Source organism: Spermophilus citellus (assembly GCF_964194105.1).
Source record: "Spermophilus citellus genome assembly, chromosome: 2".
NCBI lineage: Eukaryota > Metazoa > Chordata > Mammalia > Rodentia > Sciuridae > Spermophilus > Spermophilus citellus.
The window spans coordinates 175111991-175128494 of NC_138183.1; the positions used below are offsets into that span (position 1 = coordinate 175111991).

At 35.2% G+C, this 16504-nt stretch overlaps 1 protein-coding gene across 8 annotated transcripts in view; it reads right to left on the reverse strand.

Moving 5' to 3' along the window:
* CEP295 (centrosomal protein 295) overlaps window positions 1-16504 on the reverse strand; it is a gene marked incomplete at its 5' end in the record, with an annotated part of 63021 nt that overhangs the window by 22719 nt on the left and 23798 nt on the right. For 7 of the 8 annotated variants that reach the window (XM_081266732.1, XM_081266727.1, XM_081266729.1 and 4 more), the window contains 6 exons: window positions 641-744; window positions 899-991; window positions 9257-9475; window positions 11887-12054; window positions 12477-12660; window positions 14908-15048. In XM_081266732.1, coding sequence (XP_081122858.1) covers window positions 641-744; window positions 899-991; window positions 9257-9475; window positions 11887-12054; window positions 12477-12660; window positions 14908-15048 — 909 coding nt within the window. The remainder of the gene's footprint in view (window positions 1-640; window positions 745-898; window positions 992-9256; window positions 9476-11886; window positions 12055-12476; window positions 12661-14907; window positions 15049-16504) is intronic. The other variant, XM_081266730.1, reaches the window with a different exon arrangement.

The window sequence follows — 16504 nt, forward strand, 5'->3', positions numbered from 1 at the left end:
TTCAGCACCGCATGTTTTTTGATGCTTGGCTCTCTGCTGATCTCCAGGTTTCCTGGCTTTTTGTCCCTTAGCCCCTTCTTACCCTTTGCTGTCCTGTGTAGTGATTTGGTGAGAGAAATTGTTGCTTTGTCCCCGCTTCCCCCGCACCACGTATGAGTTTCAAGTTTTACTATTGCAATAAAAGTGCTTTATGCTGGCTTTTCAAAAAAAAAAAAAAAATTTTTTTTCCTCTTAATACTACTTTTCAAAAGTTTTGGAGGGTTACAAAGCCCATCTAATATATTATGACAAAGACTCATTAAATCAATAAATATTTATCAAGCACTTACTCTGTACAAAGGATTATATCAGAAATTATGTAGAATAAACTATTTTAAAGACAACAATTTCCCTTTTTAAAAACCTTATAGATTTCATAGGGAATATAAAATGTATACAAAGCACAAAATACAAAGAAGACACAGTAAGGGTCAAATGAATAGCACAAGTAAAGACAATGTATTTTATCAGTTGAGTGTGTGTATCACAAGGTAGAAAACATGACATCAAAACCAGCCAGATATTAAGACAAATTACCTGGGTCAAATAAAGCTGGAGTATCTAGGAGAAGAAAAACTGTAAAAGTAATATTTCCAATTACCTGTTTCTGCCTTGCTGACATTCTAACTCTGACTGCTTCTTCTTGAGGATGAAGTAGAACTGAACTCTGAGCTAGAGTTGTGACAGATGGAACTGCACTTGTTTCTATGAGAATCCCCAAAACAAAAATAAGTTTTAAAAATTTAGAATTTTGACACTGCTATTAATACCCTTGCATTCATTTATTACATGTAATTTTACTGGGAAAAGATGTGAAGAGTTAAACAAGTTTAATCTAAATTGTGGGGGAAAAAAATACCTTCTTCCTTTCTGGCATCTGTTTGGCATGAAAGTGATTTGTCTTCACTACTAAGTGGTCCAGACTCAATTGTCAGTATGTCACTTCCAACAACTGTAATAGACAGTATCATTGATATTATGACTATATCATCAGGTCAAGCTTAAAGAGGGCAAACTAACACAAATCTACACTCAGATTAAGCATTCAATTTTGGTCTACCTGAACGTCTTACTTAAAGATCTGATCATCATCTTTTTTTTTTTTTTTTTTGGCACTAGGGATTGAACCCAGGGATGCTCTACCACTAAGCTACATCCCCAACCCTTTTTATTTTGAGACAGGGTCTTGTTAAGTTGCTCAGGCTGCCCTCCAACTTGCAATCCTCCTGTCTCAGCCTCCCAAGTCACTAGGATTATAAGCATGTCCCACCCCACCTAGCTAAGATCCAGTCACTTTTTGATGACTATATATGTATCCACTTGTATCATTCAAAGTTAATATAACAAGACAAATGAAAGACTAAATGTAAGAAAAAGGAAAAAGTGAAGAACTGTTTGAAAAGGTATGCTGATAAGGTTTTCAAATACAATGGAAAAGCATAAAAGGGAGCAGAATAATAAGCATGATAGCAACATTGAAAAAGAGAAGATAAAGAAATACCAGGATCTTTGATGCATTTCAAACTAGAATTTTTTTATTATCTGTAAAACCAAAGCAGAGAAGAAATTTAAAGCTGTGTATTTTTATCATATAAGGGTAGCCAACACTCTGCATGGAGCACCCATTTATTTTCTCATTTTCTCATTAGGCATCCACACACATGCTCGAAGCTGGAGACATGGTGAATGAGAAAAGACCTCAATGAAGTTTTTCAGGTTGAGTGAGGGATTAGAAACATAATTATCACAGAAAAAATTATAAAGGTAGAAATTATGATTGGCACTGTCAGGAAAATGAGGGGCTATATAATAAAGATAATATTAAATTAATGGATCAGATATGATTTATCTGAGGAAATGGTCTTTAAGCATAAATTTGAAAGGTGAGGAAAAATCAGGCAGGTAAAGTATGTCGGGAGGTAAGAGAGCTATCCAAACAGATCAGCAGGTATAAAAGGCCCTGTGAGGATAAAAACAACTTGGCTCATTCAAGGAACTGAAAGAGACCCATGTGCCTGGGGTGTAGTCAGGCAAGTGGAGGAATGAAGCAAGGTAAGAACAGAGAAAGCCTACCCAAACAGGGCCCCCTTTGAAATAACTTTGCTATGGACTGAATATTAGGGTTCCTTTGTTTTAGATTCCAAAACCCCATTCTCTTCTATTTCTCTGGTCACTCCCCTTTAATAACTTTACGGTCTGTCCTTTCTCTAGCCATCTTCTAGATGCCAAAATCCCTCAGGTGATCTTATAAGCCCTCTTTCTCACTGAATTCTTTCATATGTCAGATATGATCAAAGGAAACCAGAATAACATTAGCTTTCTGGCTGTATCAAAGGAATTAAAATATTGCAAATTATCAAACTGTGAAAGATTATATGAAAAACAGGTATAGGGTAAGGGAGGATATGAGAGTTCGGTTTGGAACAAATTTAACATGTTATTAGATATGTAAGGGAAGATGTCAAATAGTCATATAAATGAGTTGAATTCAAAGGGAGGCCAAGCTCAGAAACATGCTCTCTGGATGACATTAGTATATAGATGATCAACTAAGGAGTTCTGTTTTATTTTTTGATCCTGGGAATTGAGCACAGGTCCTTGCACGTGCTAGGCAAGCACTCTACCACCAAGCTACTGCCCGCGCGACTGGGTGGCCGGAGTCCACTCCCCCGCTGCGACCGATCACCCGCCCGCTGCCTGAGATAGTGGGCGGCTGGAGACTGCCCGCCTGCCTCGACCAGGAGCTGAAACCAAACAGAGACAATCCAGTCACACAGCCCCATTAGGACATCCCAGCAAGGAGCCTGGGGCCCGTCATAGCAGAGTACTGACGTCGGAATTCCTTCCCAGCAGAATCCACGTTAGCAGGCACAGTTTAACAACACAAAGAAGAAACAACAGAGTAATACAGAACCAAAACAAATCTATAGAAGAGAGCAGAAACACGGCAATCAAATAGAGCTAGAAAGTAACGTGGACAACATGAGAAAACAAGGGAAAAAAGGAGTACAAACAATGCAGGACAACTTAATTCTACAGGAGGACATAGAAACATCAGAAGCAGGGATAGGGAAAGAACTCAAGGCATACCTAACTCGAATGGAAAGGAATATTAGGGAAGACATGAGACAGCAAGTCCAAGAAATAAAAGTATATTTTGAAAATGAATTAAACAAACAAATTCAAATGGCAAAGAACGAGCTCTACCAGGAGATAGAGATCTTAAAAAAAAATCAAACAATAATCCTAGAATTGCAGGAAACTATAAACCAAATTAAAAACTCAAAAGAGAATATTACAAACAGACTTGATCAAGTAGAAGTCAGAACATCAGATAATGAAGACAAGGTTTATCAACTTGAAAAGAATATAGTCAACACAGAAAAGATGCTTAAATCCCACGAGCAATCTATTCAAGAGATATGGGATGTCATAAAAAAACCAAATTTGAGGGTCATCGGGATAGAAGAAGGCACAGAGACTCAAATCAAAGGAATGGACAGCATATTAAATGAAATAATTCTAGAAAACTTCCCAGAGATGAAAGATGAAATGGATTGCCAAATCCTGGAAGCCTACAGGACCCCAAACATTCAAAAACATAATAGACCAACCCCAAGACATATAATTATGAAGATAGCCAACGTACAGAACAAGGAGAGAATATTAAAAGCTACAAGAGAAAGGAGGCAGATTACATTCAGGGGTAAACCAATTAGGTTAATGACTGATTTCTCATCACAGACTTTGAAAGCGAGAAGATCCTGGAACAATGTATTTCAAACGCTGAAAAATAATGGATTCCAACCAAGAATACTGTATCCAGCAAAATTAAGCTTCAGATTTGACAATGAAATTAAAATCTTTCACGATAAACAAAAGCTAAAAGAATCTGCAGCAAGAAAACCAGCTCTGCAAAGCATTTTGAGCAAAACACTACAAGAAGAGGAATTGAAAAATAGTGCCCAAAACTAACAGCAGGAGGTATCTCAGTAAAGGGGGAGGAAAATAACCAAAAAGTAAAACTAGCCAAACTAAAATAAATAAATAAAGAAGCATGACTGAAAGTACAAATCATATCTCAATTGTAACCTTAAATGTTAATGGCCTAAACTCACCAATCAAGAGACATAGGCTAGTAACCTGGATCAAAAAAATAAATCCAACAATATGCTGCCTTCAAGAGACTCATATGATAGGAAAAGACATACACAGGCTGAAGGTAAAAGGTTGGGAAAAATCATACCACTCACATGGCCCTCGGAAGCAAGCAGGAGTGGCCATACTCATATCGAATAAAATCAACTTTAAACCTAAGTTAATCAAGAAGGATAAAGAAGGACACTATATACTGTTAAAAGGAACCATCCACCAACAAGACATAACAATTATCAATTTGTATGCACCAAACAATGGAGCTGCAACATTCATAAAACAAACTCTCCTCGAATTCAAGAGTCAAATAGACCACAACACAATAATTATGGGTGACTTCAACACACCGCTCTCGCCATTAGACAGATCCTCTAGACAAAAACTGAATAAAGAAACTATAGAACTCAACAGCACAATCAATAACCTAGACTTAACCGACATATATAGAATATATCAACCATCATCAAGTGGATACACGTTCTTCTCAGCAGCACATGGATCCTACTCAAAGACAGACCATATATTATGCCACAAGGCAACTCTTAGTAAGTATAAAGGCGTGGAGATAATACCATTCACCATATCTGATCACAATGGAATGAAACTGGAAATCAATGATAAAAGAAGGAAGGAAAAATCCTACATCACATGGAAAATGAACAATATGTTACTGAATGATCAATGGGTTACAGAAGACATAAAGGAGGAGATGAAAAAATTCTTAGAGACAAATGATAATACAGACACAACATACCGAAATCTATGGGACACAATGAAAGCAGTTTTCAGAGGGAAATTCATTTCTTGGAGTTCTTTCCTCAAAAAAAGAAAAAAACCAACAAATAAATGAACTCACACTACACCTCAAAAACCTAGAAAAGGAAGAGCAAAACAACAGCAAATATAGTAGAAGACAAAAAATAATTAAAATTAGAGCAGAAATCAATGAAATTGAAACGAAAAAACCATTGAAAAAATTGATAAAACTAAAAGTTGGTTCTTTGAAAAAATAAATAAGATAGACAAGCCCTTAGCCATGCTAACGAAGAGAAGAAGAGAGAGAACTCAAATTACCAACATACGGGATGAAAAAGGCAATATCACAACAGATACTACAGAAATACAGAAGATAATTAGAAAGTATTTCGAAACCCTATATTCCAATAAAATAGAAGATAGTGAAGATATTGATAAATTTCTTAAGGCATATGATCTGCCCAGATTGAGACAGGAAGACACACACAATTTAAACAGACCAATAACAAAGGAAGAAATAGAAGAAGCCATTAAAAGACTACCAACCAAGAAAAGCCCTGGACCAGATGGGTATACAGCGGAATTCTACAAAACCTTCAAAGAAGAATTAATACCAATACTTTTCAAGCTATTTCAAGAAATAGAAAAAGAAGGAGCTCTTCCAAATTCATTCTATGAGGCCAACATCACTCTGATCCCAAAACCAGACAAAGACACTTCAAAGAAAGAAAACTACAGACCAATATCTCTAATGAACTTGGATGCAAAAATTCTCAATAAAATTCTGGCGAATCGAATACAAAAACATATCAAAAAACTTGTGCACCATGATCAAGTAGGATTCATCCCTGGGATGCAAGGCTGGTTCAATATACGGAAATCAATAAATGCTATTCACCACATCAATAGACTTAAAGACAAGAACCATATGATCATCTTGATAGATGCAGAAAAAGCATTTGACAAAGTACAGCATCCCTTTATGTTCAAAACACTAGAAAAACTAGGGATAACAGGAACTTACCTCAACATTGTAAAAGCTATATATGCTAAACCTCAGGCTAGCATCATCCTAATCGGAGAAAAACTGAAGGCATTCCCTCTAAAATCTGGAACAAGACAGGGAAGCCCTCTATCACCACTTCTATTCAATTTAGTTCTCAAAGTACTAGCCAGAGCAATTAGACAAAAGAAATTAAAGGCATAAAAATAGGAAAAGAAAAAATTAAATTATCGCTATTTGCGGATGACATGATAATATACTTAACAGACCCAAAAGGGTCTACAAAGAAGCTGCTAGAGTTAATAAATGAATTCAGCAAAGTGGCAGGTTATAAAATCAACACGCATAAATCAAAGGCATTCCTGTATATCAGCAACAAAACCTCTGAAATGGAAATAAGGAAAACCACTCCATTCACAATATCCTCAAAGAAAATAAGATACTTGGGAATCAACCTAACAAAAGAGGTGAAAGATTTATACAATGAAAACTACAGAACCCTAGAGAGATAGAAGAAGATCTCAGAAGATGGAAAAATGTACCCTGTTCATGGATAGGCAGAACTAACATCATCAAAATGGCGATATTACCCAAAGTTCTCTACAGGTTTAATGTGATGCCAATCAAAATCCCAACGGCATTTCTTGTAGAAATAGATAAAGCAATCATGAAATTCATATGGAAAAACAAGAGACCCAGAATAGCAAAAGCAATTCTAAGAAGGAAATGTGAATCTGGAGGTATAGCGATACCAGAGGTCAAACTGTACTACAAAGCAATAGTAACAAAAACAGCATGGTACTGGTACCAAAACAGGCAGGTGGACCAATGGTACAGAATAGAAGACATAGAGACTAATCCACAAAGTTACAACTATCTTATATTTGATAAAGGGGCTAAAAACATGCAATGGAGGAAGGATAGCATCTTCAAAAAATGGTGCTGGGAAAATTGGAAATCCATATGCAACAAAATGAAATTGAATCCCTTTCTCTTGCCGTCCACAAAAGTTAACTCAAAATGGATCAAGGAGCTAGATATCAAATCAGAGACGCTGTGTCTGATAGAAGAAAAAGTTGGCTCTGATCTACATATAGTGGGGTCAGGCTCCAAATTCCTTAATAGGACGCCCATAGCACAAGAGTTAATAACAAGAATCAACAAATGGGACTTACTTAAACTAAAAAGTTTTTTCTCAGCAAGGGAAATAATAAAAGAGGTAAATAGAGAGCGTACATCCTGGGAACAAATTTTTACCCCTCACACCTCAGATAGAGCCCTAATATCCAGAATGTACAAAGAACTCAAAAAATTAAACAATAAGATAGCAAATAACCCAATCAACAAATGGGCCAAGGACCTGAACAGACACTTCTCAGAGGAGGACATACAATCAATCAACAAGTACATGAAAAAATGCTCACCATCTCTAGCAATCAGAGAAATGCAAATCAAAACCACCCTAAGATACCATCTCACTCCAGTAAGATTAGCAGCCATTATGAAGTCAAACAACAATAAGTGTTGGCAGGGATGTGGGGAAAAGGGTACACTTGTACACTGCTGGTGGGACTGCAAAATGGTGAGGCCAATTTGGAAAGCAGTATGGAGATTCCTGGGAAAACTGGGAATGGATCCACCATTTGACCCAGCTATCGCCCTTCTCGGACTATTCCTGAGGACCTTAAAAGAGCACACTATAGGGATACGGCCACATCAATGATTATAGCGACACAATTCACAATAACTAGACTGTGGAACCAACCTAGATGCCCTTCAATAGATGAATGGATAAAAAAAATGTGGCATCTATACACAATGGAGTATTATGCAGCACTAAGAAATGACAAAATCATAGAATTTTCAGGGAAATGGATGGCATTAGAGCAGATTATGCTAAGTGAAGCTAGCCAAGCCCTAAAAAACAAATGCCAAATGTCTTCTTTGATATAAAGAGAGCAAATAAGAACAGAACAGGAAGGAAGAGCATGAGGAAAAGACTACAGTAAACAAAGACGAATGGGGGGAGAGAAAGGGAGAGAGAAGGGAAAGCATATGGAAATGGTAGGAGACCTTCAATGATACACAAAATTATAAGAGGTTATGAGGAGCAAGGGGGAGGGGGGAAAAAAGGGGAGAGAATTGAACAACAGCAGAAGAGATAGAGAGGGAAGATGAGAGGGGAGGGGAGGAGAGGGGGGATAGTAGGGGATAGGAAAGGTAGCAGAATACAACAGTCACTAATATGCCATTATGTAATAATGTGAGTATGTAACAGTTGTGATTCTGCAATCTGTATTTGGGGTAAAAATGGGAGTTCAAAACCCAATTGAGTCTAATGTATGAAAGATGATATATCATGAGCTCTGTAATGTTTTGAACAATCAATTAAAAAAAAAAATTTTACTGAGACCAAGTTTCCCAGAGTGGTCTTGAACCTGAGATTTTTCTACCTCAGCCTCCCAAGTAGGGAGTTTTGATACAGAGAAAATATTTAAGAAAGAGCTCTGGAGGTAAGGACTAGTGGTTATTTAAATGGATAAATAGTGAAGGAAATGATAAAGGAGGAACCAGTAAGAAATGAAAACCAAGAGAAGGTGGAGTGAAGAGGCCAACCGAAGGACACATTTCAAGGTTTCCTGATAGCCTGCTAGCAAAACATTTTCATACAATTTAATCACATCTCTTTTGCTCATACATTATTGAAGAAGATATAGTTAGTATGATCTGTGTAATTTCTAAAAACATACTAAATCTTACTTACCTATTATCATCTTAGTTTTCAACATACTAAATAAGTAGCCTATCTATTACAAAAAAAAATAATAATAATAATTCTTTAAAAGGAACCAAATCTCTGATGGGAATGTAAAAGAAAGCCACAACACATTCAAAAGTATTTAACATAGTCCTATCTTTTCATTAAGAACTACTTCTTTCAAAAGCTCTTCCTAAGGAAATAAAAAGACTTCACTAGAAATACCCCCCCCACACACAAAATGAGAGACAGCCTAAATGTCTTAGCAAAGGGGACTGGTTAATTTTGGTTCATCAGTTACGCTGGAATTTATACATGCAAACATAAATACATATATGTAAATAAATAAATAAGCAAAATAATACAATAAAAGTGGTCTAAGAGATTCACTAAGGTTTTCAACATTTGATTGTTGCCCTCAAGTACTGGGATTATGTTTCTTAATTTTGACCTGTAGTCTGAGTTTTCAAGTTTGAGCATAATTTTGAACAACTTAAGAAGGGTTTATGTGTTATACAAAGATGAAATCTAGTAGAGACAACTACCTTGTTCCTGCTCAGAAGATTTTCTTTCTTCACTGGCAACTGTTCCTGATTCAATTGTTGGTGCTCTACTCTCAATTTCACTTACAGTCGTAATCATTTCACTTTCATCCTCAGACATGGATTTAATTGTCCAGAGAGATTTTTGGCTTCGAATCCTATTTAACAATTTTTTAAAAAGAATTCTTGAAGGGACCTGTTGGGTCTTCATTGCCAAGGTGACTAAAAGGAAAAACAAGAACAAAAACCCAAAGATAAAACACAACTTATTCAGTATCTATCATATGCAGTCAAATTGTTCTATCTTTATGTTCATTTACTGCTATAATCCCTACTTAAAAGCACAACATTATTTACAATTTGCAGTAATACAACAATGCTACTTGATTCCAATCATAATTCTATAACCAAGAATGATTTTTTTTCAACTTAATAAAGGTACCAAAATTCAACTATTTTCCAACAATATGCATGTAACACAAATTCTAAGATAAGGGTATTTATTATGCTTGTTAAATGATGAGAGACTGAATATCTCCTAATTAACCTGTGGGTAAGGTTAGTTTTTGAAATACATGCTATAAGGTTCTATATACTCTGCACTACAGTATGGTCACAAACATAGGCTACAGAAGAAAACATCACTTTATAACCTTAAGAGAAAATCAATTCCTCCCAAGTTATTCTTGTTACTATCTGGGGAAACTTTCTCTTCCATCTACCTTCATAAAGAGATCCTGTTGGTTATCAAAAAACAAGGTAATAATAATTTAAACATTTGTTCACATAGACTGATAGTAAAATGCTAAAACTCAATACTAAATTAACAATTCTCTATGGAAATTGTGGTGCAAATACATATTTCTTTGGCTTAATAAGGAATAAAATTTAAGAATATCTACAAAGGTTGAAAACTAGCCAACTATATTTCTGTATGACCCACATTTAAAGAACATTTTTTTCTGAGTTATAACTTATTAACAATAAAATGCACAAAACCTAAGCATACAAACAATTTAATGTTTTCAGATATGTCTATGTAACACCATCCAGATCATTACATAAAACATTTCCAGAGCCTAGAAGTGTCTTCATACCCGTTCCAGTCAACATGCTGTGAAAATAACCACTATTTTAACCTCAAAGCCACAGATTAGTTTTGCCTATTGTTTGTTTTTCAACTTCATAAAACATGGAAATCATATACTTGAGTAATCTTTTCTGGCTATCTTCTTTCAATTACCATCAGTCTGTGATCCGTTCATTTTGAAAAATATGGATTAGTTGCTAAAATTTAAAAATAAAGATTTAATAAACAATGAAATTCCTGAATGACTTTTTTTTCTTTTAAAGAGACAGGATCTATGTTACCCAGAATGGCTCTGAATTCCTGGGCTCAAGCCCCTCCTGCCTCAGTCTCCCAGCAGCTAGGACTACAGATGTATACCATAATGTCCAGTTCCCTTGCTTTTATGAAAAATGAAAGGATCTGATAACATGAAGTCAGCATCCTAAAATGGAATCTGTAGGAACTGAAGAGTGACTATCCCTTCAGAACTTCCAATTCTGACAAACTAAAGATGTAAATGATACCTCCAATGAAAATAAGTAAAAAAGCTAGATGAAATGGTAAAAATATCTTTTTAAAGAACTTGCTGATCTGGCAGAAGCCAGAAATGAACTTTAAGTGGGAACCCTAGAAAGTCAAATGAGCCCTGAAACCATCTTCCACCAAATTCATGCCAAAGCCAAAATACAGCAACCTTATACTTGTTTGAATAGCAATGTTGGCAGAGAAGAAGACAAGGATAAAGCCTAGAGACCCTACCTGAAGAGTCCAATAGGAGACCTACATAAAGGGTTACATCCACAGTGTAGGGTGCAAACGACAAGAAAAGCCTCAATGGCTTTAAACAAGGGTAATACCAGGAGAGATTGGGCGGGGGCGGGGGTGGGGGTGGGGAGTGGGGTGGGGTGGAGAAGGCCATTTAATGAAAAGAATTTGGCCTTTAAAGAGATATGGAAATAGAAAAGGGAAGTGTTAAATCCATTGGTTTGACCTCGTAACTGCAAACTGTGGTACCATTACTAACTAATATAAGAAATGTAGGAAGATAAGATGTAGGCAAGAGATAATGATAAATTTATTGCTAGACACTGAGTTTTAAGCTAAACTAAAATAAAGTTCAGGATGTTAGAGATAAAATTCAGGAGATGAAATTTTGTGCTATTCATCACTATACATGAAGTACCCAGTAGTAAGTAAACAAAGGATGATTTTCTAAAATGTAAAAACAAAAGAAATCTGACTCCAGTGACTTCAGAATTGAGCATTTCACTAAATAACCTAAAGAACTCCAAAGTACCTATACATATGAATACAACAGCTTTCTTACCAGGTATATGAAGCAGATCTCTAACGAAAAATATACAAAAACATCATTTCATCTTGCCAACATTCCCATTAGTATTGTATATTAACAAAAAATATACAAAAACATCATTTCATCTTTCAAACATTCCCATTAGTATTAGTATTTGCATTTAAATTACACCAGATTTTCCTGTTGATAAATGATTCACATTTTTTTTCTGTGAAATATTGTAATAGTCAGCTCAGAAGGTGCTTTTACCGTCTATTTCACTAGGAGATATTATTTCAGCTTCTTTTCCTTGAAGGTTCTCAGTTTCACCTGCATTATCTTGTTCCATTGAAAGGTCTAGTTCTTCATCTTGGATCTGATCAGTCACAGCAGGCAAAGGCTCTGGTTCAAGGTGCAAAATCAGGTTTCCTTTCACCTCTTTAAAGAAAAATAGACACATGCTTCCATTCCAACATGATTAAAAAGAATTTGAACATAAAATTTTACCTTATTTATTTAGGTATGAGGGATTGAACCCAGGGGTACTTAATCACATTCCCAGCCCTTTTTATATTGTATTTTGAGACAGGGTCTCATTAAGCTGTTTAGAGCCTCCCTAAGTTGCTGAGGCTGGCTTTGAACTCTTGATCCTCCTGCCTCAGACTTTTTGAGTTGCTGGGATTATAGCATGAACTACTGCACCTGCATGATCATAAAATTTTAAAGGCCATCATAGTTTTTAAATCTAAAATATGAAGTCCTCTTTCAAACTGAGAACATTTCCAAACAAAAACTGCTTTATCATCACAAATATTATTTTTGCACCAAAACATTTAAAAGCACTGCTGAAAATATCTTACTCCTGTCTGCATTGTACATATCTTCAAAGGCAAATTCCAGCTCTCTCTGCCAGTCTTCTTTCATTTCATTGCGCTTGTATGGAAGTTCAACTAGTTGTGGTGGCATCTGTGCTACAGTCTGTCTCCTACGTGCCAGGTCCTCTTGTTGTAGCTGTTTGAGTTCTTTCATTAATTTCTCTTGATTCTTTAAGAATGAGGATTAAAACAGCTGAGTCAAACTTTAGATAGTTACATTAACAGTGAGAGGAAAGTGAGGAAACTGGGAGAACGAGGGCCTGGGGTCTATCCTCTCCCCTACTATTCAACAAATATTTGCTGAATGTCAGTTACTATGAAAAATGCTAGGGGGAAAGAAAGAAAACTCAACCTTTGCTTAGTAGTGAGACAACAAACAACTAGCATTATGTTAATACTATGAGAAGGTGGTACTGGTTAGGTCATAAAGTTTCTGCCAATTAGAGTTCTCCCTTCTGGGGGAAGTCATTAAGTTATTTCTATTTAATTTGTCACACAACTCCTACAATATACTATGGTCCAATTCTCAATATACCTGTCTCAAGGAAGCACCAAGATCCAGAGTTACTGTGGAATGTGGCTTCTTACTCCACATGCTTATCATTTCTCATGATTAAAGGAGTCTGCATGTATCTATGGGGTCTGGCTAATATTAAAGTTTAAGTACAGCATTTTAGTGAGGTTATCTAACTGAATACTGGTGGTATCAGGTAAAGAGGAGAGAGAATGAAGACAGAACTCTCAGTCCTTGGGATGAGAACTTAGATAAAAGTGGGTAAAGGAGAAGTACAAGTAAGAGGACACAACTGCAGCACACAGGTGTGGAGATGAAGGCAGGGAGTATTCAGGAATAGTGAACAGCTCACTATAGCTAAGGCATGGAGAGAAAGGGCGAGTAAAGGCAAAAAGATTAAACTGAGAGGCAGACAGAGGCCAAATACTAGTTCCCACAGACTCCAGCAGGAAGTAAGGCCCCAGAACACAACAGAGTTTGCAGCAAAAAGGGTCAGACAGGGAAAAGGAAATCTCTTATTAGCAGTGACATTACACAGCTTTAACCATTCGTATGAAAGAAACATGTTTACAATAGGTAGAGAAGGCCTGCTGCTTAGGTGGTTGTCCAGTGATGATATATACATATTCCTTATTCTTTTGAAAGTTTTAAATATTATGTCATTTGGAGATGACTTTTTTTTGCTAAATCTGAAAAGTAATCAAATTATTAACAAATTCTCTTCATTTATGATTCAAATCATCTCACTAATTCAAAACTTTTTGATTAAGTGTAATATTCTGGCTCCTTGAAATCTTTACATTATTCTTCTTATATTAATTTATAATGACAATTACCATGATCACTAACACTTACTGTGAGCTTATGAAATTCCATGCACATTTCTAAGGGCTTTACTAAACTCATTTAATCCTCATTACAGAGATGATGACACAGAGCTCAGAGAGATTAAGTAACTTGCCTGACATCAAACAGTCAAGGAGTAAAGAAGAGAGGTAAATTCAGGCAAACTTATTGTGGGGACCACTTTCCTAACCACTAAACACTACTGCTCTTATTGAAGAATGTGTTTAATTTATGATTGCTTTTCGTGCTTTTTTCCATAGATTTAAGCCTTAGAAGTATAATAATAATAATAATTTAGACATTAAGTTATTTTCATCATAATACACTTTTAGTTGGCAAAAGTCTAAAATTTAAGGGAAAAGATCATAATTTAGTCCAAACCATACAAATAAAACTTTCATAAGTGTTTAATTTCTACATAAGTGCTTAAAAATTCATCCCCAAGGTGGGTATTTAAAATATCCAAACGTATTAGTCAAATTCAAGAAATAAAATGAGGCTTTTAACAGGACAATTTTTATATTATTTCAGAAATAAGCACTAACTGAACAATAAGTATGACAGAAGAGAAGCTAAAATGATACTATTTCGCAGGTCTACAACACTTTTTCAAAACTTCTTCAGAGCAAGGATCATGACTTTACCTTTCAATCAATACTATGCAACGTCAGTAAGTGCTTAGCTCAATAAATATTTAATGAATTGAATCCTCAATAAAGCACAAATGCAATTCAAATTATTAAATTAGGAAAATGATTAATTTCTTCTCAGGCTATTTCTGGACTGAACTTAAAAGTAAATTATAAGTAAAATATTTACAGCAATACGTTGAAAGTAAAAATAGCCTACTCCAACCTGATGTCAAAGTAGGATGGCAAAGGAGGTTAGGAAACAAATCACATGAATCAGAACTATATTTAACACCTTCACACCCCCTTACTTTAAGCTCATTCACTAATCAGTTCTGCAATGCTATTATAAGCCTATCAGTAGTAGTAGTACCATTAGTAGTAGCAGTAGTAGTAGTAATTATTACAGGTACAATTTAATTCTTACTTGAGCCAAATGGATCTTTTTCATGGCTTGGAAACCCCGTACATGTGCCTTTTCAAACTGCTCCATTCTTTCTTGTGCTGCCTGCTTTTGCAGTTCTTCCAATCGTTTAGCTTCTTCTTCAGCAGCCAAGTGAGCATCTGGCTAGCAGTCAATCAGTAACATTTTAGATTGACTTTAGATAATTTTTTATAAAAGTGTGAAACAAAATAATTTAACAGCAAAAAATTTATAATCATGTTTTTTACTTACATAAAATTACACTGTTAAGTAGAGCTGTTTTTAAATGCCCACAAGAATCAATAGCATGTATTTGTGTTTATTTATCCAAGCACATTTTTTCCATCATATTTATTTATTTTTTGGTAGCGCTGGGGATTGAACCCAGGGCCTTGTGCATGCGAGGCAAGCACTTTACCAACTGAGCTATATCCCCAGCCCCTCATTTTTAAGTTAAAAAATTACATTAAAATGACAATGTTGAAAGGTCTCACAAATATGATAAAGAAACCAAATGACAAACATCCAAAGTCATGTAAGTAATATAAAGAAAGGGATTCGTCTGGTTTTTTTTTTTTCTTTTCTTTTTTTTTTTTTTAGCAAACATCTGCTACTTAGCTTTGGTCTAGGAAAAACTAAAATACTAACTTTAATATAAATTCTGGCTTCCTAGATCTTATGTATAGCAATTATTATGCCACTGTATAGCCAATCACCATCTCATTAACATAACAATAGTAATATAACCTGGATTTACTTGTATTATCTGAAAACCATGATCAATATATGTAATCATTTTAAATGTACCAGGTCAAAGGAGGAATTGAACCCAGGGCACTGAACTATATCCCCAGTCCTTTTCTGATTTTTTATATGGAGACAGGGTCTTGCTAAGTTGCTCAGGCTGCCCTAAAACTTGTGATCCTCCTGCCTCAGTCTCCCATGTTTCTGGAATTACAGGTGTGAACCAACATACCTACTAGTTCAGGGCTAACATCTTTATATATTTTATATGTTGAAATTCTATCAATAAATCAAAATAATAACAAACTTTGTATAACTAAAAACTCTCATATAGTGGGAAAAACAGATTAAAAAAAACTGATGACTAGTAATAAAGAATATACTGGACAAACAAGTTTAATAAAAATATCTTTCACCTTTGAGTAAATATTTATGCAAACCTAAATATGAGGCAGAACAAAAACGAATAAAAAGTATAATCTCCATAGAATTATTTAGTGTAATAACATGTAAAACATTGAACAAAAATAAACTTTAAGAACATATTATTCCTTTGAGATCAGGAAATTTTCAAGAAAAAAATTGCTTAGGAATTCTTCCGACTCTTGAGAATGAATTAAAAGCAGAATGTCAATTTTGGTAAACCAAAATTTTAAGAATGGAAAACCTTACAAATAGCATATAACATGAATAATAAATATACTTGATCTAAAGAGAAAATAATTAGGGAGGCTAGTGATAGCATTTTTTGGTATATATTCTAAAGAATTAAAGTCAGCATACTCTAGCAACACAGGCACAGACATGTTTATAGCAACAGAATTCACAATAGCCAAATTATGGGAACCAGCTTAGT